Source organism: Lepisosteus oculatus, chromosome 11, assembly GCF_040954835.1.
Source record: "Lepisosteus oculatus isolate fLepOcu1 chromosome 11, fLepOcu1.hap2, whole genome shotgun sequence".
Lineage (NCBI taxonomy): Eukaryota > Metazoa > Chordata > Actinopteri > Semionotiformes > Lepisosteidae > Lepisosteus > Lepisosteus oculatus.
The window spans coordinates 19,266,072-19,292,197 of record NC_090706.1 but is presented as its reverse complement, the minus strand read 5'-3'; the positions used below and the strand labels follow the sequence as shown (position 1 = coordinate 19,292,197).

At 41.8% G+C, this 26,126-nt stretch overlaps 1 protein-coding gene across 7 annotated transcripts in view; it reads right to left on the bottom strand.

Moving 5' to 3' along the window:
* adgrl1a (adhesion G protein-coupled receptor L1a) overlaps positions 1 to 26,126 on the bottom strand; it is a 308,794-nt gene that overhangs the window by 202,305 nt on the left and 80,363 nt on the right. For all 7 annotated transcript variants that reach the window (XM_069195903.1, XM_069195906.1, XM_069195908.1 and 4 more), the window contains exon 2: positions 2,034 to 2,206. In XM_069195903.1, the coding sequence (XP_069052004.1) occupies positions 2,034 to 2,157 (124 nt within the window). In that variant the 5' untranslated portion in view covers positions 2,158 to 2,206. The remainder of the gene's footprint in view (positions 1 to 2,033; positions 2,207 to 26,126) is intronic.

Here is a 26,126-nt window from a genome sequence, read left to right as displayed (position 1 = left end):
ATGAATGAGTTCCATTAGAGAAACCATTGCCTGCCAGGGCAGCATGTAATAAGGTGTAAGTGCCTATCTAACTTAATGTCACAAATGAATTAAGCTACCAATATAGTGTGATTGTCTGGGAAAAGGTAAAAACAATGTAGATGGACAAATTGTAAAAACTGTGCTTGCCCTTGCTGTTCTATATCTCATCGATCAACGACACAGAGTCCAAATCCTCCAATACTTTCAAATCAGAGAGCAGTGTGTCCAAATTTATGACAGTTATTTACAGGACTCTATCTATAGCCCTGGCCTTCTTCAGCACCGAAACTTGTAAGATAAGGATCACAGCAAAGTTTATATCTGGTGCTTCTCAAGTGTGTTCACAGTAGTCAGCAGCACCACTCTGAGAGGTCACAGTGAGTTCATTACAAAACCTGTCCAGATGAAGCTCTCCACAAAGTAATTAAATATTACAGAGCATAACACAGCATGACCTCCTAGTGGACAGGGGCACCTTGGAGCCTACAAGCCATCTGGACAGCGATCCCGAGATTTAATGTCACAGACGCTCAATCACACCCCTGCGCTGAGCAATCTCATCTCCATCAGGGAGGTCATTTTCAGAATTTCCATCATTCTCTGGCCATCAAAACAGAGCTTAGTTATTTACCGGTCCAGTGAGTTTTGTTCTACCAGAATGAAACAGTACTGTGACAAGCTGCCTGTTTGCATAGGAGCTCCGGGTCAAGCCAGAATGGAGTTCTAGTCCGTCACACAGCAGGTCAGATATACACTAAAACACGGCCGTGTCAATATATAATTGCAGCATCAACTAGACTTAAATCAATGGAGGCACTCTTCAGCTATTGAGGAATCTGTTAAAGTCTTTCAAATGTTTTCCGATCAATTAGATTTTCCAATTGCTCCAGCCACCAAAAGTTAACAATCTTTAAAACATGAGAAAAGCCACAAAAGACAAAGAGCTGGTGTTTATAGTGTGGACTGCATAGTTTAAGCATCTCCCCCCTTAACCATTGTTTAACACTTAGTAGCACTTAGTCCTGCATATGCTTAGAACAATATCCCCCAGCCTTGGTCCTATAGATCCACTGGCAGCTAAGTTTCTTAATTTCTTTATCTTTTCAAAAATCACCTAGAATGGATGATGAAGCCTTCTGGTGTGGTGATAAGTCCCAGGGAGTTCCCAGAGCCAGTACAACAAGAGGGTTTCCAGTGCAATGTGCAATGTTGGAAATCTTGCCTGAACAAGCTTCTGAATCATTAATGGATCTCCAGAACAATGGGGGAAAATCTGTTGTCAAAGAGGACACAGATGAGCCCAAATGTTCTGGTGATTGCTCCCAGAATGCACAGTCCCAGAATGCAGTGCTAAGCAGCTCCAAACATTGTGATTTGACAGAAACGGGACTGTACCACTGACTGTTTGCATTACATTGCAACAGTGGTGAAACAACAGGTAATTGGCTGTAGCAAGCTGGCCTTTGAAGCACAGCACTGCACAAGCCTTATCTCTCTTCTGACCATTTCTTCTTTAGAGCAAGGATGCCCAGCAGTTTTTAAAGCTCTCTTTAATCAACTACTTCTGATTCAGCTGGTCCAGTTTGGCCGATAATTAATTCAACTAGGTCATCAAGAGCTGGACCGGAATGAAAACAACCCTGCTATTGGCCACCCCTACTTTAGGGATCTGTCTTTTGAACTTACTGCACAGCTAGGACCTGCACTAGGTTTCCTCTAGGTGGTATCTATATGTACACATAAAAAATCCAGGCCAAAACCAAACTGTTGAATAGAGGCAATCCGAGGTCTGCTTGGGCAGAGCTCTCCTACGAAAGTTTCCTGTTTTGTTACAGAATTATTACCACAAATTGGACTTGGCAGGTCCGCTGAGGGTGTCAGTTAGGTAATTAGGCTAATACTCCCTTAATGGAACTGATTTATCTCTTTGAGACTGTGCAGCTTGCGAGGGTTCTGTAGTTTAATGGACCCATAGAGGAAGGTGAGACAAGCAGAGAGGGTGCAGTACTCACCTTGGGCAGAGGGGGCAATGTTGCTCAGGGTGATGGCACAGGTCCACAGTATCCAGAGTGACAGTGCCATGCTGTATGGCTTGGCAGAGGCGAAGGTCCTCTCTGGTGCTCTGAGAGTGGGCATCGTTTCTTGGATCACCTCCTCCTGTTGTACCAGGTATGAACTGGAGAGCCTGTGAAAAAGCACAGCACCACACAGGAGGTTTAGAAAAAGGCCTCTCAAGTTTCCCCTGTTAAGGGGATCCCTTTTGTACATGTCATCTTCAACAGGCACACCCCTTGATTTGAGATGGCATCAAAATGTCATTAATACAATTGATACTGAATTAATCATTCCAGTTAATGTATAATGCATGCATGTTCACAAGGGTGTTATGACTGATATTTAAAATAGCACCACAGGCTTTAAACAATTTATTAAGTGCAACTTAGCTAAAGAGAGAAAAACTGATAACCGAACAAGTGTTGATTTGAGCATGTTTCGCAGCTTAGGAAGACTCACTATTTAGATTCCCCCAGGTGAAAAATCCACCTTGACTCTGGGCAGAGGCAACATTGACAGTGAGCTGTTTCTGGACTGAACAGTAAACTGATACATCTGTTCTTTTTCTTTTCCCGTTTACAACCGTTCTTTTGTGCAATATATGCCAGGGACCTGTGCAATACATTTATATTTATATTCATATTGTGCAATACGAGTTTTTTGTGTACTATTCTGTTCTGGTTTGTTCTTTGTGTGTTCTGGACTTCTTAGTGCACTTCTCACTGTACTGATTGTATTGTATGTATTGTATTATTATTATTGTATCATTTGTTACACTGTGGTTGTGTTGTCTGTGTTAAGCTGCTGTTGCACTGCAATTTCCCTCACAGGGGCAATAAAGTATCTATCTATCTTGTATTATACCTTTGTTAGACTGCTTAGTTGGAAGGGTGCAATAACAAGGGTACCAGCACTAGGGGCCTCCAAAAACAAACTCAAATGCTTGATTTATCATACAGCCCTTTCCTTCATCCACATTTTTGTGTATTCACCCTGTCAGGCCAAGAATCTGAAAAGCATTCCTGAAGCTTCCATAAAATTTTCTAAGGCCCAAAGCTTCTCAGACAGTGTCCCAGGCTCAGTTAAAAATTGCACTGTGTGTGTTTCCTCTACTTCATCACCTCTCCATTTATAACTGTTACTCACTTCATGTTCATTTTTTTATTAGACAGCTGAATTACAGTATTCATTTTCTGTCATTTTATTTTCTTAACTTGCATACCTAAGAAGACATCAAGTACAAACAAAATGACAGCCCTTGTCTGAAACATACTCCCCTATGCTGTGAGATATGAGCTGCTGCCCTCAGTCACCTGACCAGGTGGTCGAAAACGATTGATAAGGTGACAGTTTACAAAGCAGGATACCTGCTCTCTGTCTACCTGGGGAACAGAGAACAGATTCTCTGTGGACAGCCTCATCTGAGGGAAAAGTAGTGACCAATCAAGAGACCATGAAGGTCTGGAATTGTGAGTTTTGTGCTTTTGGACATTTTTTAAGAATCTCAGGAAGAGACTAGAACTTGTTTGTAAAGAATCTTGGAGGGACTTGGGCTTTGTTGAAAGTTATTTGGTTTTGAGGCTGGTAAGAGGCTTGGCATGATAGTTAGGGACTTTAGGAAGTACGTCAACAGCTCAAATGGACCTCAAGCTTTTGTTTTGATATTTCATTGTTTTGGTACTGAGTTGGTATGTCTGTTATCCTAGTCATCATATTTTTAAAGATCTCATTATGTCTCGCCCAATGGAGTGTCACACATATTTATGTTGATTTGCAGTGTATTTGGTGTATACATACAGTATATGGTATAAGAGAGCTTTTTCCTGACATGTTTTTCAATATCTACAGGAAGTAGGAAACTAGGGATACTAAGCCTAGGTATACACGGTGTCATATTGTAGACGTTGAATTACTATTACATTGTTATTGGACTGTTGTATAGGCTTTGTGCATAAATGGGCTTAGGGCTGTGGAGAACTCAGCTGAGTTCAGTCCTTCGCCTGAGAAACAGAAGTCCAGAATTACAGCAGTGTGCATTCACCTGAATAAAGACTGTCTGTTGTTATTCTTTGAAACCCTTTCAAAAAGAAAAATAAAATAAATCCAGGACCATCTGCACCTCTGATTTACATACTTGTCAGGGTTGTGTCACTGGTGCAGGTCTCTGACCTAATATATCACATTTCACCACATGATATGTAAAACCTAACATCTCATTTAGAATAGTGTGTACAATTGTGGTCAGTACATTGCAGAAAATATATTTCTGCTCCGTCTGTTCAGAGAACAGATAAATTACAGGGCTTAAGTGAATGTCATTCACAGGCTGAAGGGACCGGACCTTTCTTGTGTTAAACAGCAAAGACTACGAGGGGACCTGATACAAGTATTCAACCCAGCTAATTGTTTTCCTGAATTAACAGTGAAATACAAACCACAATGCACAAGCAGAAAGTGTGTTGTAGTACATTAAAACAGATAACAGGTGGGACTTCTTTACCCAAAGGGTGGCAGGAGTATGGAACAACATACCTGGCCAATAAGATCCTTGAATCAATTTACGAACTACCCACCAAGATAGGTAGGCCGAAAGGCCTCTGGTTACTAACCATTCTGATGCTCTCAATACTTTCTGTTTGCGCTTGATTTTCTGCATTACCTTCTTGGGAATGACATTCCTGAAATAAATGTCAAATGGAGATTACAATGCCATTTTGAAGGCATTCAAAATTTTCCTCTTTATGACAAGGTCGGAATTTTCCAAAAACACCTTTATATATTCCGGCACTTCCTGCTCCTGGAGTCTGGGGGAATCCCCCGACTTGAGATCACTTGATTGGAAACGGCGAACATAAACGTCACCTCGGAATGAGAGAATCTTTAAGCGCACCCGCTGCAAAGAAAATCGAATGAACGCAGCACAATGCACTCCTTTAACCACCTCTTAGTTTATGCGATAAACAGAGTCTGCGAATTAAGATGCGTTCGTTTGCTTTTGGCCGGCAGCTCTCCAGATTGTATTCTGTAAGGCTAAGTGTGTATTAGAAGGATATTAATGCTCACTCCCTCTTTCCTGCTCCCTCTCTCCACATTATCTGGGAGTGAGTTACATCTCTGAGAGTAACAGAATTGGCGCTGTGTGCCAGGGAGTTCTGGACAAGCTCCTCAGCATACAAATGGCTCGCATTCCCCGTATTTAAATTCCACGGCGGCGCAAGTCATTAGCTCCAGTCCTCGGGGTAGAGAAATTTCATTTGCTTAATGAAATAAATAAAAAATGTGGAACTTTATTCTTTTTTTCCGTTTTGCTGCGGGGTCTCTCCGTTACCAGAAAAAGCCTGAACGAGAGGGAAAGGTGCAGAGAGAATTGAAATAGCGCCGGGGTTTATTTCCTTCTGTTGCCGCAATCACTGCTGTTATTTCATTCATTTATTTAAATAACGTTTCTTTCTTGTTTTTTCTTTGCATAAACCGATCTGGATTACTAGACTAAGTGGCTATTTGGGGATACTAGAAACGTTGTATTTTGGCGTGGCGTGGAGAGTCAGGCGGACTGCATCCGTTCAGAGACAACGCAGTTTCTGCCCCTCGGTAACTTGCATACATCTGGCCCTGAGCAGAGGACACGCACGTCTCTGCTGTACTTGACCTCGGCGTGAGGTCACATAGTCTGGTCATGCCACCTGCACAGCAGACAGAGCTCTGCTGAGCTGTGGTGTTTCTGTTCTGGTTAGCCTGAGTTTTCTCTATACCAAGCTTTGTCTATGCATAATACAGCCTGCCTGCCTTGTGATACACCTACTCAACACATGCACGGACATGCAGAAGTCTTAGACATCAAAGTCATAACTACAGACTACACTTGCTATAACTACAGACGAGTGTGGGTGAAATGAAATTATTTAGCAATCCTGAATTCATATTGATTAGGACACACTGAATCTTTATCACAGCAACTTCAGGTAAACGACAGGGGAGCAGCCAATATAAAGTGTTGTAGTATCTAATCCATCACATTTACAGTACCAATCAGATCTAATTACCTAATGTTCCATTGTGAGGTGCTCCTCCTCATTAACACCATTTGTTCCTCTCTGTATACCCACAAAGCTAAAAGGCTGCTCTTTGTCTTACAAAGTACAGATCTATTGGGATTAACTATCATCATAAAACCAAGTGACCCAAAGTGTGAGTAGATGGTCCCCATAGACGTGCTTCTGCATGAAGAAGGAAAAGCACTGCGAGAAAAGAGAAGAACGTCACAGAATGTCTATGACGGTAACAGAGCAGCATATGTTTATCGATTATTTCTGAAATAACTGTTTTTAACCTTTCTTATCCAATATCTTTCTTCGCTTCGCCACGATTTCCAGCAATGACGATCATGCTTTCCCATTCCTCACTCCTTACTTTTCTATATTTGACTGGGTCTCACAACCTGTCATTTTTTTGTTTACCAGGACAGACAGAGCTGCTGCATTGCAATGCTACTGTCCTTAGACATTGCTGCTATTACAAGAGCTGGACTTGCACTGTGTGTCAATAGATATACATCTCATTGTCTATACTGTACATTCCTGTAATATATTACACTAGACAGAGCATGCCTGGCCTGTGCTGTTTGTGCTCTACCAATGGATAGATTAGACTCCTATTTTCTGTATTGTGCCTATTCTAGTGAATCTTGGCACCTTTCATTCTCACAGCAGTCAGGCATGTAGGAGAAGGAGCCCATTGTCTTGTGCAGAAATGAGGGTCTGTACAATACAATCTCTTTCTTCTGTGGGAAGGGAAGGGAGCACAGGGCTTCAGCTGATCCCTCTCGCATTGATCTGCTGAGCCGTGGCAACAGACACGCTGCAGTCTGAAGCATTGATCCCTCCGAGCGCCTGCCTATTTATAGTGGAGCTGTGTGTGAGTCAGAAAGGTTCGCTCCGGCACTGAATCAAAACGAGCCAGACTCCCTTTAGAGCATCTGCTTGCCACGGCTGTACAGACAGTCCCATTCTGATTCCCCTGTTTTTGAAGCAGAGTTCATAATATCTACTCCATTTCCTTGGCCTCATTTTTACACCGTTCATTTTCAGGCACACTTGACGCCCATTTCTTCATTGCTGGTTTTGCCAGGAATCTTTTGTTCCACTGCGAAATGACTGGCCTGGCAAAAGGAAAAATAAATCTAAAGCAGGCTGGAAGCACATACGTTGCTTGAAAATAGATTTTTATGCAACAAGTTTTCAATGTTTTGGCACAAAAGCCTTCATCAGTGAAGGACTGATTCTAGTTTATATAATCAAATGGTCTATTTATTCAATTATGATTCTTCTAAACCGCTGGGTCCCTGGGTTCAATTCCTTGGTTCTCTCTGTGTTAACATGGATTTCCTCCAGTAGTTCTGGTTTCCTCCCAGAGTCCAACAAGTACTGGTACTGTAGGTTAATTGGCTTCTGGGAAAACCGGCCCTGGTGTGAGTGTGTGTGTTTTTGCCTGTGTCTGCCCTGTGATGGACTGGAGTCCTGTCCATGGTGTATCCTGCCTTGCACCTGTTGCTTGTCAGGACAGGCTGTGGCTCGCCTGCAACCCAGAATTAGAAGAAACTGTTAAAAAACACATGGATGATTCATTTAATTTAGAACACAAATATCCTTTGCTTCAAATTAGAAGACTCATAATCAAATAAATTGGGTTTATTATGTCTCATTTCTCATGGAATGAGGATGGTTGGAGAATTTTTAAATATATATATAGTGAATTTTTAGTATGTTTTGAATTGATTAAGGCTTTTGCTCCAAAATGCTAACAGTTAAAATATATTTGGGAGTGTAGAGATTGCATCCAGTCTACTCTGCTTTTTAAACTGTTTTTCTTTTCTCAAGACAGCACCACTGCCTTCTTTTCTTTCTGTTTTGTAAGAAGAAAAACATATCCCAAAAAAGATTCATTTTTGAAAAGCATTGGAGAAAGGGAAACAGATTATTGTTGCACAGGGCTCAGCACACAGTGTACTGTATTACCCAAGACCTGCAGAGCATGGTGCCACTGTAATTTCTTTCACATTGACCCACTGCCTCCCAGAGTTAAATTTTATTCTCTGTTTTATTCTCTGTAGCATGTCTAACAAAATTACCAGAACTCAAAACCAAACACAAATAAATATATAAGGGAATGTAATTAATTCAGAAATTCAATTTCCAAACTGCATTTGAATAACACCTTTTTTTCTCAAAAGATCCCAAAGCACCAAACTTACAGAATGGGGAACACTTCGCCCACATCTGAAGTAAAGCTCCACCTGGGTGACGCACAGCTGCCATTCTGCACCAGCTGTGCTGCTACAGTATATCAGATTGCTGTACTGCCACTACAGTCTACAGTAGATCAGGTAGAGGAGTCAGAAATTGCTTCACCCACTGAAGTAAACGGAAGCTTTAGGGATTGTTCAAATTCAGAGAGGAATTTAGACAGGACACGAAGATTAACATCACTAATGTTATCAACACTGCCATGGAATCTTTAACAACCAAGCAATCAGGACCTCCATTCAACATCTCATCCGAAGGACAGCATCTATTTCTGCAGGGTGTCCCTGATCACCATACTGGGGCACTGGTTTGGAAATATGGTTCAGATTGAAAAGCGCCACCTACTGGTCCAGTAACAAGACTATAAAAGCAGCTTTGCTTAGATGTCTCCAGTCCCAGTACAGTAATGACCACAACCTGCCTTTCTTCACTTCTGACATCTGAAAGGATGAGACTACAAAGTAACCGTGTTAACTAACCAATGTGCTACACAATGAATAAATAATGACATGTACACAAAACACCCCGTTACAGAACTGATATTGCTCTCGAACTCTACAAGCCATGTTTCCAGGCCACATACCACGACATCGACTTTGAGAACCAAGCCCTCGAAATGTACTCATTTTTTATCAACAGAGGATATCCCAGCAGTGTGATTGACAGGGCCCTTGCCCGAGCCAAAAACACCCCCCGGACCATCAACCCGATCAGGAACTCCCGCCGTAACAACCGCATTCCTTTGGTGCTTCCTTACCACCCTAACACACTTCCTATCCCCAGGACCATTAACCAGAACTTTTCCATCCTACAGGATGATCCCTCCATTGGGGCCCTCTTTTCTGATCGCCCTATCATCTCATATCGCCGACCACCTAATCTGCGTAACCTCCTTGTCCACAGCTCCCTTGACCGCCCTCAGCAACCATCCACACCAGGCACTTTCCCTTGCAAAAGAGCTCGCTGTATCACCTGCAAGTACACAGCCACCACCACACTCATTCAAGGCCCCTCAGGACAATTCCGGATCACCCAGACAGCATCTTGTACCTCCAGCAACCTTATTTACTGTATCTCTTGCAGTAAATGCCCAGCCATCTACATTGGGGAAACAGGAAGGAGACTCGGAGACCGCTTCAGAGAACACGTCAGGACTGTGAAGATTAAAGATCTCTCCAAGCCCATTGTTTCTCATTTCACCTCTGACGGCCACGACCACTCTAATCTCTCCGTCTGTGTTCTCAAAGACGGTTTTCCGAACTCATACATCAGAAAGACCACCGAAACTAAAATTATTCTGCAGCTAGGATCACACATTCTCCCTTCCCTTAACGACAGATTACTGTTCTTTTAAATTTTCTCCATTCATTGGAAGTTTCATTTCACACCTCTCTGCACCCATTCTGACTTCACACCTCTTGATTGGCCTCTCTTTCTGTCCCCTGCTCCCGCCTCTCATTCCTCCTCCCTCTCAACCTTTGTTCTCCCGCTTCTTTACCTTTGCCTACTGCCCTGTCTCTCTCACACCTGAAGAAGGCTCCACGGCCGAAACGTTGTGTTCTCTTTCTTCTTTTTTTCAGCATGGAATAAACCTATTACTTGTTCCTTTGCAGCCTACGCATGCTGACGCAGCTACCCACCTGAACACATACCACTATGAAGAGTAAAAAAAAACAATCCGTACATTATAGTGTGCTTTGATTCTCATGTCAAGGGAAACCATAAGACTAACTAAACGTTTTTGCTTTAAGCATTGCTGCCTTGTAGTGCTGGGACCCTGGGTTCAGTTCCAAATCTGTGCTGTTTTCTGCGTTGAGTTTGTATGTTCTCATGTTTGAATGATTTTTCATCCATAATCCAAAGACATACTGTACTTGTAGGTTAAACAGCAGCCATATCACCCTGCAACTCACAACTGGCAACCCACTGGAGCTCAGCAGGTGTAACCTGGTCAGTACCTGGATGGGAGACCTCCTGGGAAAAACTAAGGTTGTTGCTGGAAGAGGTGTTAGTGTGGCCAGCAGGGGGTGCTCACCCTGTGGTCCATGTGGGTTCTAATGCCCCAGTATAGTGACAGGGACACTATACTGTAAACAGGCGCTGTCCTTCGGATGAGACGTAAAACCGAGGTCCCGACTCTCTGTGGTCAGTAAAAATCCCAGGGCGTAACCTTGGCATCCTGGCCAAATTTCCCATTGGCCCTTACCAATCATGGCCTCCTAATAATCCCCATTTCTGAATTAGCTTAATTACTCTGCTCTCCTCCTCACTGATAGCTGATGTGTGGTGAGTGTTCTGGTGCACTATGGCTGCCGTCGCATCATCCAGGTGGATGCTGCACATTGGTGGTGGTGGAGGGGAGTCCCCATTACCTGTAAAGCGCTTTGAGTGGAGTGTCCAGAAAAGCGCTATATAAGTATAAGCAATTATTAATTATTATTAAATATCTTCTTGGAAAACAGGCCCTGGTGTGAGTGTTTGCATGTCTGTATGTCTGTGTTTATATCTGTGTATGTTTCCTGCGATGGACTAGCATCCTGTCCAAGGTGTATCCTGCCTGGTGTTCATTGCTTGCTGGGATAGGCTCTGTCTCCCCTGCAACTCTGAATTGGAAGCAGTTAGAAAATGGGTGGATGGATCTATGCTTTATGCAAGGGCTGGACTCTGAGAAGTGGCATGATCACTTATAATAGAGTGCACCTTGGGGGGGGGGGGGGGGGTCGAGGCATAATTTATATGAAATACCACCCCGAGGTGAAGATTCAAAGACCTCACAGTAGAAGCACTGTGACTCATCCCAATAAAGGACCAGTGGACAGACCTGGCTAGCAGGAGGCACAGGTTAAAAGCCTGGAGAATCTCAGAGTCAGTCTGAACTCCAGAGGGAGGCTTTTGTATTTTCACTGTGAAGGTGCACTCAGAACTGCTCTGATAAAAGGTTAGTGTCCATGCAGGGAAATGCATGATCAGGTACAGGAAAAGCGCATTGGAATCGCAGTGAAGAAAAGGCACCTTGTGTGAAAAATCATTGAAAAACCTCATTAAATGAGAACGAAAGGGTGCGGTGTAAAAAGAATTGTCCCCTAGCACATTTGCTAGAGGAACTGCTGGCAGGAGAGAGTGGGGGTCTGCCTTTTGACATGTGAACAATGTGTGGACAGATGGTAGGGGGATTACGTCCACAGTGAATGAGAAATTTCAGGTGCTCTGGCAGAGACATCCCAGAATCTTCGCTTTGCTGAAATTTACTCTGCGATTCGACGAGTCCCTCGGTCGGGTTATTAGGCATGCAGCTGAAATGTTGCTCCAAATCCCTGTTTCAGCCCGCCTGACCTTTTGTGGTATTTAAAGGCTTTTCCCTGCCTGCTGTGCCAGCGTGGCCCAAAGATTGGCGGCTTAAAACTTTTTTTTTTTCGGAGAGCAGAGGCAATTCTGAGGCCAGCCTCTGTGCAGACAGGGGCAGATTACATCGTCTTACATTTCATCTTGCTGTGGAGTGCCCAACATGATTCTCTGTTGTTGCTCCGGCTTAGAATGTCATTTCTGGTAACGCTGGCTGACTGTTCCAGCAGAAAATGCATACTGCAAAGAAACAAGGTGGGGGAAAAAAATTATGCTGTACTAAACACTGATGACCAATCTGAGAATGAACAGCAGGAAAGCAATGTCCACAAGTGCATCGCATGTAGGAAATATATAAAGGTTATTCTTTTGTTATTTGAGCACTGAAGTCAAAGTGTTGGCTGTTATCCATTATTTTCAGTTTTTTGCATTTATTTTAGATTGGGTTGTCCAGTACTGGCATGGTGATCCTTAGTCCAGAGGGATTATATACTGTAGGTCACTTTTAGATAAAGACTTGAGTCACATGAGTTTTGATCAAATTGATAAGGTAACTGGACCAACCTAAGCAAAAATGCCTAGCTGTGGTCCTTAAAAGCAGCAGGGTGTTGTTATTTTCAATGGAAATGAGCTCTTAACATTCTAATGGATCCAAGAATCAGACTTTTTCAGTGAGTAAAAACTGGCCTGCTGGATTAGAGTTCCCAAAACCAGGATTGACCTAACTTGTTTTTGACGTACTGTATATCATCTTGGGTTCACAGCAACCAAAGTGAAAGTTTCAGTGGTTCTAAATGACAGGCAATAATCTCTTATTATAGAAACTACACAAAGAGTCACGGAATAACAGGTAAATTAGAACTTATTTCTGTCATGTTTCATTTCCCAATATTAAGCTGCTGATCTGTTGCAATGTAATGTGGAATTATTCGGAACATTCTGTCATTCTTTCTAATGGATTAAGATTGACCTTGCAAAGTGCTTGTGATTATAAAAACAAGAAGGATGCTTTGAAAATGTTTCTCAAAGCCTGAATAGTAGCAGACATGACAGGGATTCTCTTTTGATTAATGGTACATGCACTGTATCTTCAGTTGGTATTTAAGATGGGTCCTACTACCAGTTACCTTAAGAATGTACCAGTATAAATATTCCCAGGGGGTTTCAATTATCTCCTTACAAAGATAACAGAAGGTTATACATTCACAGGGAAAAAATTAAAAGCATGGTTGCTGGCATTATGTACATCAGAAGATGAAAAACACTAAATGTGGGAGGTCATTAGGCCTATCTTGCATGTTTAGTTACTCAGTATTTTATTGACCTACAGATCTCCTCACTAAATGCCCTGATGAAGTGGATTCCACACCAGAGCAGCTTGAGTGCCTTCTTCTTACTGCCGTTAACTTAACTCTCGTTGATGCTTCTCTGGTTCACAATTCCCAGAAATCCTTTCTTATGCCAACTCTTCCAATTTCTTCCAGGATTTTGAAGAACCTGAGTGGAATCCCCAGGATTTCTACCTCATTGACTGACCATACATTAGAATTTCCCACCATAAATTGTCTGCAGCTGAGAAACAAGAACAGCTTGTATGGGACACAGCATGTTCTGCAGGGTTCTGAAATGTTTGGAACTTTCTTCTAGCATGATCACTGTGAATTGAGTTGTCTGAATTGGGAAGCAGAGGATTGTTCAGCAAGAGAAAGTGATATACTAGATCTGTCATGCTCCTCAAGCTCACTTATTTTATATCACTGAAAGAGCCTAATTAATCTTACTAGGTGTTCTCAGTATGTTTCCCAGTGAGCACACATATCAGTACTTGAAATGAAATAAGAGGAATACTTTACTTAGCAATGCACAAATGACAGTCTTGAGCTTACCCTGGTATCTGCTGTGAACGTTGAGAACAAAATTCACCCCAGATGGGACTCCATAGTCCATTATGGGTCAGGAGTTATGGTCCTGTCCTTGTAGTTTTATCGTTTACAGGCTCACCTGCAGTGGTGCAGCACTGTATCAGTGTGTGTTTCAGAGTGAGCTGTTCTCCCTTTGCCATTCCCTCCAGTGTATCCCCCATGCTGTGCAAGAACTGCAGAGGAATGCTGAACGATGGCTCTGTTTCATGTGTTTGAACTGAGCATGAAGCGCTCTGGATGTCTGCAGGCGATAATTTAATGACAGTCTGTGCAAATGCCACCCGTGCAAAAAGGAACAGGATTCTATTTGGAGCCAGGCTGAGCTGTGATGCAGCAGGAATGCAAATCTGACAGCACAGAGCTTCACCAATCAAGAGCTGCAAATCAGCCAAATACAGGGCAGCATTCGTGAAAGATCCTTCGCTTCTTTACCTTTCGTCAAAATGTAATCTGGTGCATCAAGTCCTCGATATTGAAAAAGATACTAACTTCCAGGTGTAAGCAATGACAGGACCTGAATATATCAGACCTGCTCGAGGGGCTAAATTATTTTTGTTATAGAAGAAAACAAAGGAGAAAAACAAAGGACTGTTAATTGAGAAACTCCAAGAGTGAAATAATAATAAATACTAATTCATTAGCTTTGGGAAGATTCCTATATTTAGACCAAGTCATAAGAAAACCAGCAGACATTAAAATAAATTCAATTTCTCCAACTGCATGTGTGTTTTTAAGAATGCAGATCATGTTAAATCAAAATCAAAACCTACCTTCAAAATGCAATTAATAATTGATGGTGAATAATTAGTTTTGACCTAATCTAAATCTGAATATAAATTTCTTATTGGCCCTTACCAATCATGGCCTCCTAACAATCCCCATTTCTGAATTAGCTTAATTACTCTGCTCTCCTCCTCACTGATAGCTGATGTGTGGTGAGTGTTCTGGTGCACTATGGCTGCCGTCGCATCATCCAGGTGGATGCTGCACATTGGTGGTGGTGGAGGGGAGTCCCCATTACCTGTAAAGCGCTTTGAGTGGAGTGTCCAGAAAAGCGCTATATAAGTATAAGCAATTATTAATTACTATTAAATATCTTCTTGGAAAACAGGCCCTGGTGTGAGTGTTTGCATGTCTGTATGTCTGTGTTTATATCTGTGTATGTTTCCTGCGATGGACTAGCATCCTGTTAATCCCCTGGGGTCTAAGGAATATTCAAACCACATCTTCCATGGGTCTTTTATTTCAGTGCTGTTTATTTGGGCATAACATGTGCAATGGAATGGTGGTCCCATTTCAGGGCCCAAAAGAACGAAATTTTCTCCTGACCCACTCAATGTGGAAACCATTTTAAGACTTAGTTCTCCTGCCCTGCTCTAGGAAAGAATGAGACCCATGATCACACCGCTCCAATCTAACCTCCTCACAGAGCCCTTCATCATTCCACACACGGAACCCCACAGGGCCTTATTGGAATGTCAGTGCGGGTTTAGTGGCAGATCTCTGTCCATGGCACAGAAAGGTGGCAGGAAGTCACTGTTTTGCCTGAAGATGTCTGGCCATCTAATCTCAACCCTGTCACTGCACTGCCAAATGAATTCTGCCAGCCGGGTGAATCTCAGCCACAGCTAGCTAGTGACGTGACCCAGGATGGAGGTTGCTGTGTCGGAACCAGAAGAATTTAGCCCATGCTCGTAGGGTGCGCCTTGACCGGTTAAGTCAGATGGGAGCTTATAATGAGCCATAAAAGACAAATGAGTTCATTCAATTTAAGAAGATTCAAGGTTCTGATCTCCCTCCCCTCCAGTGCTCACCGAGATAAGAGTTATTACTTGTTTCCTCCACAACCCTGCCCATGTAATTTCTTGGCTATTATATGGACAGAGCAAGCCCATTTCGAACACGACTGCAATGACACTGGATCATGCTCCACATTTCCCATCTACACCCACACCCACTGATCCAATGTAACCCACATCCCGTTGTGCCTTCAACTCTCATTTCCACACTAAAGTGACATCTGTTGTGTTGTAGGGCTGCAAATCAGAGAGCCAGCACCACATTTCCATTCAGAAAAAGCAGAAGTGTCAACCCAGCTTCCCAGTGGACCATGGCATTTTCTACAGTTCATTGCTACAGGATGTATTTCATGTTGCAGAAGGTGTGCAAGCTAGGATTAAATTAAAATTTTGCTCTTTGATTCCTGGCAAAGCACCTACAAAATGACTTTGGGATTTCAAAATACAAAAATAATGAAGCAAAAGGCTCTCAGCGCAAGACTCGAACTGCAGTGCTCACACCAGGATGACACTCCTTCAAATGTGACATTAATATCTTCTCTTCATTGTGTGTTACATTGCTCTCCCCTCTATCCTCCTCTGTTCTCTAAGGATATGTTGCCTATGGCAAACTGTTGTTTTTTTTTTAAATAAAATGTTCATTGTTGCTCAAAGGTCTACAGCCAAGCCTGCTCTGACACCAGCCCCAAGACTTTCACAACGATATATCAGTAGTCTGAAAAATCTGAGGGCAGAACAGTGACACAGTGGTCACTTAAATTTGAGGCTCAGGCTCAATTCTGGACCTGGGGTGCTATTGGATGGAGTTTGTTTGTTCTCCCTGTGTTCGTCTGGGTTTCCTCCGGGTGCTCCTGTTTCCTCCCACAGTCCAAACACATACAGGTAGGTTGTCTTCTGAGAAAACTGATCGGTGTGTGTATCGGTGTGGACACTATGATGGTCTAGCATCCTGTCCTGGCTGTACCCCACCTTGCACCTGTTGCTTGTCAGGATAGGCTCCAGCTCTTCCACAACCCTGAACTGGATAAAGCAGTTATAAAATGTATGGATGGTTGAAAGACCTGGAGAGCTTGTGAGTGACCTACTACAATAAACAAGTTATTTCTTTTCAATAAATCATCCCCCAAAATACATGAACACCTACAGGGATACTGAAGGTTTCTTGAAATTGATACTGTAAAATCCTTGATGAGCAACAGGCCGAGAATGGGAAAGTTGGCCATTGATCATGATTGCCAAGAGGAAGCCACAGGCAACACTGACAATGCAAAGTGCGGGTGAGCCCAAATGTCAAATTACCCTCTCTGAACTCTGCACTCTGGAATACCATAGACAAGACTGTACCCTCTGCCTCTCCATCTCTCTCTCCTCCTCCCTCTCTCTGTGGCTGCAGCCCTGCTTGCTCTTCTGTACTATAATTGTCAAATTGAGCAGGAAGTTGCAGTGAGGCATGAGATAATTCAAGCAGAATGTGCTCTGATGAGTCTAATCAATGAGCCTGTCTAAACAGCAAATCAATGGCCAGAACAGGGGGGTGAACAGAGATGACTCTAGGGTTCCATCTTTCTCTAGTTCCCTCTACCCCAAACCCTAATCAATCCCAGAAAGACAATATATACAGTATATATATACACTGAACAAAAGGAAGAAGGTTTTGAGGCCTACAAGGTTTCTGTATGTTCAAGTTCTCTGATGCTGATAAACAGTAGACAAAACATGTGGCAATCTGGTTCTTTAAAGCCAGATCTCTGCTGTGCCTTTCAACCAAGCGCAGGAAAAGAGTGCTTAGGCCTTTGACTTTTAGGACCATGGCAAACTGTTTTATAGTAACTAGCCAAACATATCGGCAAGCCCCACTGGATATTGGGGCTTTGATTCTCTGTGACCAAGAAGAATAATGTGGACAGGATGTTGACAATTGCTTCTTCCAGTTCAGGGTCATTGGGAAGCTGCCTTGATGTGCTGGGTCTAGTCCTGGGGTGCTATCTGTATGTTCTTGTTGAGATTGTATTGTATGTTCTCCCCATGTTTGTATGGGTTTCCTCTGGGGGCTCCAGTTTCTTCCTACAATCCAAAGACATGCTGGCACATTAATTGGGTTTTCAGAATACTATGTCTGTCCTGTGATGGACTATCAACCTGTCCAGGGTTTACCCTGCCTTGTCCCAGTTGTTTGCTGCGATAGGCTCTGGCTCCCCCATGACCCTGAATTGGATGACGCAGTTATAAAAAGGATGGATGGATTATAAAACAGGCTAGATTGGCCAAATGGCTTCCTCTGTTTTATAACCGCTCACCTTTAACAACCTTTGTGGATTTTCAGTTCTGATACTGTAGTAGAGGAAGCAGCGTGGAAAGGAGATCAGATAATTCTTCATTTCTGTGTGTTTTGTGGAAAATTATTACATCTGCAGTGTTTATTTTCTTCACAAAGGAGGGAACAGAAGATGAAAAAAAATGTTGGCCCTCCTTGTGCTTAATGAAGTATTACTGCACTGCAAATTGACTGTATTCTATTAATAAATCTCAGAGAGATTCTAAACCATAAACACGTGTACCACGCATGCAAGACAAGCCATGAAGAGCAAATGAAAGCTTTTTATGTGATGGGTTTTATCAGCGCATGGACAGATGTTCCTCTCCACAGCTCTGCTATATACGTAGGTCCAGATGTTCAGACATTAAATAACTTCCCTGCCACTGTGTTTCACACTGCTGGGGATCTCAATACGTCTAAAAATGCAGAAGATTTCAGCCCACAAGACTGCAGTTCCCTTACCATTCACAAGGTGAAGCAGAACATTTAATGGAGAGACAAGGCATGCAGAAAGCACTGTGAATGGCTGAGATCCATCATCGGCAGTATCTTAATTCTCCTTCCTTGCTGTCTTAATGTCTGTTCCAGGCAAAATCTCCTCCAGTTTTTATCTAATTTTACCAGACTCTCAGGTATCTTGAGCTAAAAGCTGAACTAATTTTGGTTTGCCAAAGCAAAGGGAGGGGGTACAATGGCAAGCAACATATTTAAGTTTGGATTTTATTATATTTGCTCATTTTTAACTTCTTTCACCCATCAAAGTGTTCACTGTGAGCTTGAGTCTTGAAGAAAAATATTAACTTTGAGGAAAAAATGTGTACACATTGTAATTCAACAAAATGGGACATCGTGGAATGGAGATTTAGTTTTTACATGTTTTGTAAGGCACTGTAATTAGATACTTTTTTTGTTTAAATAATTTTTATGGTGGCTACGTTGCAAAACTGTTTATTGTATTTCTCACGTTTAAGTGATTGATGTTGTTGGAAGCAGTGGTTATTAAATTTATTGACTCAGTTTAGTGTCTTAAGAAATTGTCTCATGTTCCTACAATACCTTTGTTGCAGCAACATTTGGAATCCTGTATTGTTGAAACTGCATACAAGAGACTTCTGAGACATCAGTTGTGAAATTGCATTTAAAGAAATTGTAATAATAAAAAAGCAAAAAACAAAAAAGTTCACATAACTAAACCAATAAAATATGAGCTTCACAAAGAGAGATGATCACCTAAAGACACAGATCTCAGAGGATAAAGAGGAAACAGTGAACCAGTATCGAAAATTGACTTTTTTTTTTGATAAATTGATAAATTTCAATTGGAGGATGGGACCACCTTTTCTTTCCACAGAGAAAGAAAAATAAGTACAGAGGAAAATATCTAACAACATTAATGGCAAAACGTAACTATGCCTCTGCCTCTTATAAATCATGACTCACTATTTCATCTGCTCCTGTCGGCCTTCTTTTGATTATATTAATGTGCTTTCTTAACCGCATAGCTGTCTCGTGACTCTGGACCCTTTGTAGAGAAAAAAAAGGGATTTTGTTTTCCTTAAAGTCTCACGGGCTGTATTTCTGGGGCAGTTTTCAACTCGATTGATATGACACTTTTGTGTCATAATGATGTTTTCGGTGCTGGTTCGCAGCAGTCCGTGTGATTCGAGTGAAACTGAGCAGCATTTTGAAAACACACTGGACGTTTGTGGCTCTATTTTTTATACCCCCCCCCCATCTGCAACTGCAAAAATCTTTATTCAGAGATATTTAGTTACTGCATTGCTTCTGCAAATCCGACATGCTGTGCAGACGAAAATCAGACTACCGTCACTTTGTCTAGTCAGAAATACGGGATTGTTTGCTTTCATTCAGGTTTGTGATTGGTTTCCTCAACAAAACAGCAAGACTCATGGCTCAGCATGAGCCATAGAGCGCCGAAGTGTAATATCGTGTTGCACCAGGGGCGACGCTGACGGGGCAGAATTGTAGATCATGGGAAGAGTGTGACCCCACTTGTACTTCCAAGAAGCATCCTTCCTGTTTTTGGCTTTAAATTTGTTTCACATGCAATACGCAACCAATTCCGCAGGACAATCAATATTTCAAGGCTCAATAAAGACCAGTTTTGAGTCAATGAACTCCGTGAAGTGTCAACTCTACAAAACGACGACGAAAGTTACTGCATTCATTTGTACTCCATAGTCCCGGTTTGTGCTGTTGAAAGTAGAATCTAGCTTTTGTTACCGAGATATAGCACCTTTTGTATCCCGGGGAATCACTTTCCATCTCTATCAATACTCTTATCGCTGATGTAAAGGGACTATAGGAAGGTAAGGGGACAAAGGAAGGCACTATATTCTGGGAAGGAAAGCACCTCAGATGGTTCTTGTGGGTTTAATTGTGCTATGTGCACGGCTGCCAACTTAATGGAGCTTATTTTAAGAAATTTGCAGGCTACACACTGTGTATGTACAGTATGTCATGTAAAGAGATATGGGGGAAGAACAATATTTTTAATTTTCACTACAGCTACTGGATTCCTTCATTTTTTCTCCCCTGAACAGATACTGTAACTGCATCCTTTTTTCAAATAAGCTACAGACATGTCTGAATGATGGCAGTCCCTTACCTTAGTAAAGCTGTACAATTGGGGGTGAGGTGTTGACAGCCTGGTAAATAAGCTTGGGGTACTTTCATGTCAGATAGGGTATTTATTTTGAACCTCCTTCCAGTTTCCTTTTTGCACAAAGTTTTAAGCAAATTCCAATCCAGTTCTCACACAGGCCTGTGAGAAAAATGGGTTGGCGGTAGAAGACTTGGAATGTCAGAATATGACTGAGGATCATTACAGATTCCTTTCAGCTGCTGTAATGAGATCGTTACCAAAAGAGAATTATACTTAGCAGCGCAATGGAGTTCAAATCGAAACAGGCAACACTAACAAAGTTTAATTACTAATTAAAACGGAATATTGCTAAAGCTTGATTAATCCTCCAAGGCTACATCCATTTAAAAACAGTGAACTTGAATTGTTTGTGTTTTTCTCACTTAAAAAAGGGCTTTGCCTCTCAGGTGAATAACTTAAGAGTGGCAACATAAATACTCACAGGACTGACTCATATGTCTTTATTGGACTGGAACGATGACACAAATAGCACCTTCGGGATAATTTGTCAATTTTACACAAAGTCTAAGTTTTAAATCTGGCTCTGGAAACTGGAAATGGTCTCTTACATCTTTGACATGGCCAGGGGCAGCCTGGTTGCCTTCCTGGCTAAAGCAGCTGAATACTGAACATTAAATGAGATTTATTTTTGCTGTAAAGAATTACTGAGGAAGAATAACATCACAGAAAAAGACGTAACTCCAGAAAAGTTTATGGAGGTGTAAGGCATAAGATGTTTTGGCTCAACTTACTTGGTTGAAAAAATAACTTGCAAAGGTTGTACCCAGCAACTTTTTTGGTTCAATAAATGATTCATGTAAATAGAAAGCTCAGCTGCTCAGTTCAGGTGTAGACATCCCCAGAGCCAGGATGGAGGACCATTGCTCCAGATTGGACTCGTTTACATAGTCTTATAATAAAAAAACTGTACCCCAGATCACAACCTCTATAGTATTAAAAACCACAAATGTAGACAGACAGGAAAGTAATGTTGGTGTAATTTTCAATAAGGCTGACATAAGGTCCTTAACATATGGCAGATCTCAAAGAAAGATGGACCCCCTTATAAGCAAGAATGGACAGTCTCGTTGGGCTACCCTGTTAAGAGATTATAGTCCTCAGAAGAGCACTGGGCCATTTGTCATTTTAAGGGCCTGCAGTGTTTTTTTGTTTGTTTGTTTTGATCATTCCTGAGAGGCAGTCACAAAGGTGCACTGTTTCCACTGCTGATTAGCAGGATAGGAGCTGCATGAAAGAGAGATACGGTGGTAGCAAGCACGCTCTCATCAAATCAATGTTTGAAAAAAAAAAGAAAAGATTTCAAATGAGCTCCGAGCACACATTGAGCTGCCCGTGCTTTCCAAGCGAGCACACTCACAGTGCAATGGTGGAAAATTACCATATGCAACAATTCTAATGAACAGAAAAGGTGCTGTCTCCACTGTAGCTCCTAGGCATCTATGGGGGGGAGGGGGAGGGGTGCAGAGAGGCATGCAGAAGTTCTTCTGTGGGAAATTCAATTTTTGGGATCACAGTGCACATCGGAATGTGCATCACACTTGCAGTACACATCCCAGCAGGAAGTAATGTAGTGTTGTTAAAAGAAGCACGCACAAGATTTGGTCTGTAAGGTCTAAATGAACTGCCAGGAAGTATGCTTGCGGGGAAGCAATTTTGTGGGACACTGGTCTAAAACATCTACAGAAGAATGACTGCCGGCAGGTCATTATCAGGCACTGTTTTCCGACAAGCTTATAATCAGAAACAGAATACATCAAAAGGAATATTTAGCCGTCTAGGAGGGAAGAGATGGTTAATAATAAGTTTGTGCTGAAAAGTGTATGAAATAACAATGGTGACAAGGCTTGTGTTTCTAGAAACACAGTTGATCAATTATTGCCCAGCCTGATCCTACTAGGAATCTGTCTGTGTCAAGTGAGCATCATTTCCCTGCATTTCTAACATGCAAGTTAGGTCTAATGGGCTAGCTCTAAGCTGTCCCATTCTGAGAGAGATATTTCCATCATAATCAGTGGATTACTCTCTGATAAGGCCAGTATTGGTGATCTGACTAAAACAGTTACAAATGAATGTGATGGGCAGAATGGCCTTTCCTCATTTGGTGCTTATCTGAAATTGCACTAATTTTTTATTCATGTTATGATTATAGTTGCTATGATTCAATTTGCTTTTATGTCAGTAAAAACTAGGAGTACCCGTCTTGAGATCTGTGGCACAAGTCCAAGAACCTATTGGAAAGAAAACTGAAGTGTTGAACTCATCTACTTTTCTAATATACATCCTACTCTAAAAATACAGCTGGATCCTTCTAATCTGACTTTTGTTCATGTACAGTATAACGATGAAAAAGTAAAAAAGGCAAAGGACACTAGCAAAGAGTAATTTGAAGATCTACATGAAATCAAATTTGAAGTTTTTCTCTGATCATCTCTCAAAACACATCTTTTGTGGAAAAGAGAATGGCTGTGAAACACTACTGTACCTCCATGATCACTCAACATTGTAGAGGAAAATACATAGTGGGGAAATTAATAAGACTCTTAATTCAGTGCAGTCCAGTCCATTTACTGTAGGGTTTTTCAAGTTGCAGCCTCAGGTACAAAGGGTACAGGAGAAGTTGAGCAAGAAATTGATGGAATCATTATTTTAACTGTCTGCTAATATTTCTACAGATTAAGTACATTTACAGGCAGCTCTGGGTTCAATTCCTGGGGTGCTGTCTGCATGGAGCTTGTATGTTCTCCTCATGTTAGTGTGGGTTTCCTCCAGGTGCTCAGGTTTCCTCCCACAGTCCAAAGACATGCTGGTAGGTTAATTGGCTTCTGTAAAATTGACCCTGGTGTGAGTGAATGTCTGTATGTGCCCTGCAATGGACTGGTGTCCTGTCCAGAGTATATCCCACCTTGCGCCCAGAGCTTTCTGGGAATTGGAAGTAATGGTTTTTCAACGTGATGTGTGAATTAAACTTCCAGTAGGATATATTCAGCTCTCCTTCTTTCAGCTTCTGTACAAGAGCCTGCAGCTGACAACACCAGAAACGTACCAAACTGCTACTGAGTGGGATTTTGATCACCCAGGCTGTCCTGATCCAAATAATGATATTCGCGTTTCACATTTGTCAAGGAGGGAATATCGCATTAAGTCCTTTAATAGGCTCCATGTAAATCCTTGTATTTGCACGCCTGCCAGAAAGGAGAAGGAAAATGGCACCCTAGCCAACATACATCTTCTTTCACAATTACTATTATTATGATCATTGTTATTGTCTCATTATAGAGGCTGTACACAGTCTGCACTGTGAGCGCTCAGTATAAATAAAATTCTGATGACACCATCACACATAAACCAAAACACAGCTTATTACTCAGACCAGTGAAACTCTGTGGGAGCGTTTCATGTCATCAGCCCTTGTGCGTTTCATTTTTCAAGCAGTCTGCCTGTTTAAAAGGAAATACAGGAGCAGAACCGCAGAGGGAAGAGGCCACTAATCCCCAGCTGGTCAGAGAAAGGGCAGGCTGCTGCCTTTAGGAAAAGGTTGAAGAACCACTAACATTCTGAAATTACCCAACTGTATTTCTTTTTATATCTCCTGGATTCCATTTTAAACGCCATTTTAATGGTGGGCTGTCAGAGCACTCTGGAGAACCCTAAGGCGCAAAAAGGTCAGTCTGTCCCTCAGTTCTTCAGGCATCTGAGCCTCCGCCTTTATTTGATTCAAACAAAGTGTCAAGTGTTATTCAGAATACAGTAATTTCCCTATATTATGCATTAAATGTGGGAAAGCCCATACTGTACTTTTCTACATGATTCTTAAATTCTTTATATGGTTTCTTTCCAATGATATAATAAAATCCATCCATCTGTTGTCTAACTACTTTATTCAATACTCCAATTTAGACATCGGATAGACAACAGGACTGCCCCTTTTTAACATTTAGATTTATTTGCATTTCGGCTGGCTTTGACACCAGTTAATTGAGAAAGTGATCTGGCATTTAGAGAGATTTCCTAGTTAAAGTGATAGCTGTCGATTAATCGTCAAAGTATTTGCTGTGTGTTGTATTTAAATCACAAAACTAAAGCTGCTTTGAATCACCTCATTTAGGCATGGTGGAAGAGAGTGGTTTTCTTAATATGTAGGAGACAGGGGCAGTAGATGAGGTATGTTCTGAAATACATTTCTTTTACACGTCTTAATGCATCACAGCTACATTTTTAAAGGGAAAGAGTCTACTTTAAACTGCTAACTGCTCACAAACATGATTGCTTTGAAAAGTTAAAATAAGCAAAATATCACAACACCTTCAGTTAAAAAGGCCTCTCGTGCAAAATATAAATATTGGTAATCCCAGCATCCCAATGACAGCAACTGCACAATGAAAATGCATGGGTCTGGGCAAGAGGAACTCTAGCCTGCCAGTTATCTCTTCTTGCACAGAAGCCAATACATTAGTCATTTATATTGTATCTTCCCCAGCAAACCCTGTGCTTCAGCACTGACAAAGTTTGTCTGTCAGTCTAGAGGCCTTGTCTCCCAGGCCCTGGCAGCAGTGTTGTGCAAGAGCCTTTTGCCTGATGTCAGCCTTGTTTTATTGGGAAACTGTATCCCAAGTTGAGCTGTGTAAGCGACTCCGAAACCAACTGGCACCTTAGGGGTGTGTTGATGACATACGGAATGAGGTACACTTGCCCCCCCACCCCTCCCCCTAGTCTCAAAACTGCCATCCCTGTGTAGTCTCTCTAAAGAAAACCAGGTTGAAGCTGTAAGTGGAGCTGGTGTAACTACAGGTGGCATTCTGCTCTCTGTTCCAGAATTTCAGGAACCAATGTTTCCTGGTGTGGCAGCTCCCAATCTCTTAGACTGGTTGTTAAATCTTGGTAACAAAATATATTCACTGATGTTCTAGAAAAGTATTATACATTTTGAATTAAGCACAAAATTGTCAACTTTGTGAAAGTGTTGTAAGACGCCATGTTGTCGTAAACTCGGATTGGAGTTCCCGTGAATTGCAACATGATCCGGCAAATCCTGCTCACTAGTTCCTGTAATAACTAAGTAGTGCAATATACAGGCTGCACAGAAATGTTCTAATGTGGTCTGCATTCACAAGCAAGTAGCATTTGTTGGCAAAACCATCCCAAAACTCAAAAGCAATATATCTATTGGGTTAAAAGAGATGTATTCACAAACTTGCTTGTTCACAATGTAATAAGGCTTCACGTCACTGGAAGTTTTGTTGCCTCATCCTGAATCACAGATCATGGCGCAGCATATACCTGGAAACTTTGTCTATTTTGCTATGTAATTTGGAGGTTTTACAAGTTTCTGTATACATTTTACTTTTATTGTGATTTGAAATGCACTCATCAATGCTGATTCCTTCTAACCCCGATATATGAAAATAGTGTTGCAGTTCCCCATTTAGATAGTATACTGGGAAAATCCTACTCTGGATTTGCACAATCCATCTGATCTAATGTTCTCCTTTAATTCAATGGGCGAATTAAGCTCTTACTTCTCCGTCTTATCTGTTACAGTATGTAGTGGGGCTGCTGGTGCAGAATAGCTACTGTGCATCACCCATGTGTTAGCTGCAATTCACTGGTGGAAGAAGCGGAGCCTCTTCTATACTGTACTGTATGTAAAGCACACTATGATCCTTTGGGATAAAAAGTGCTGAA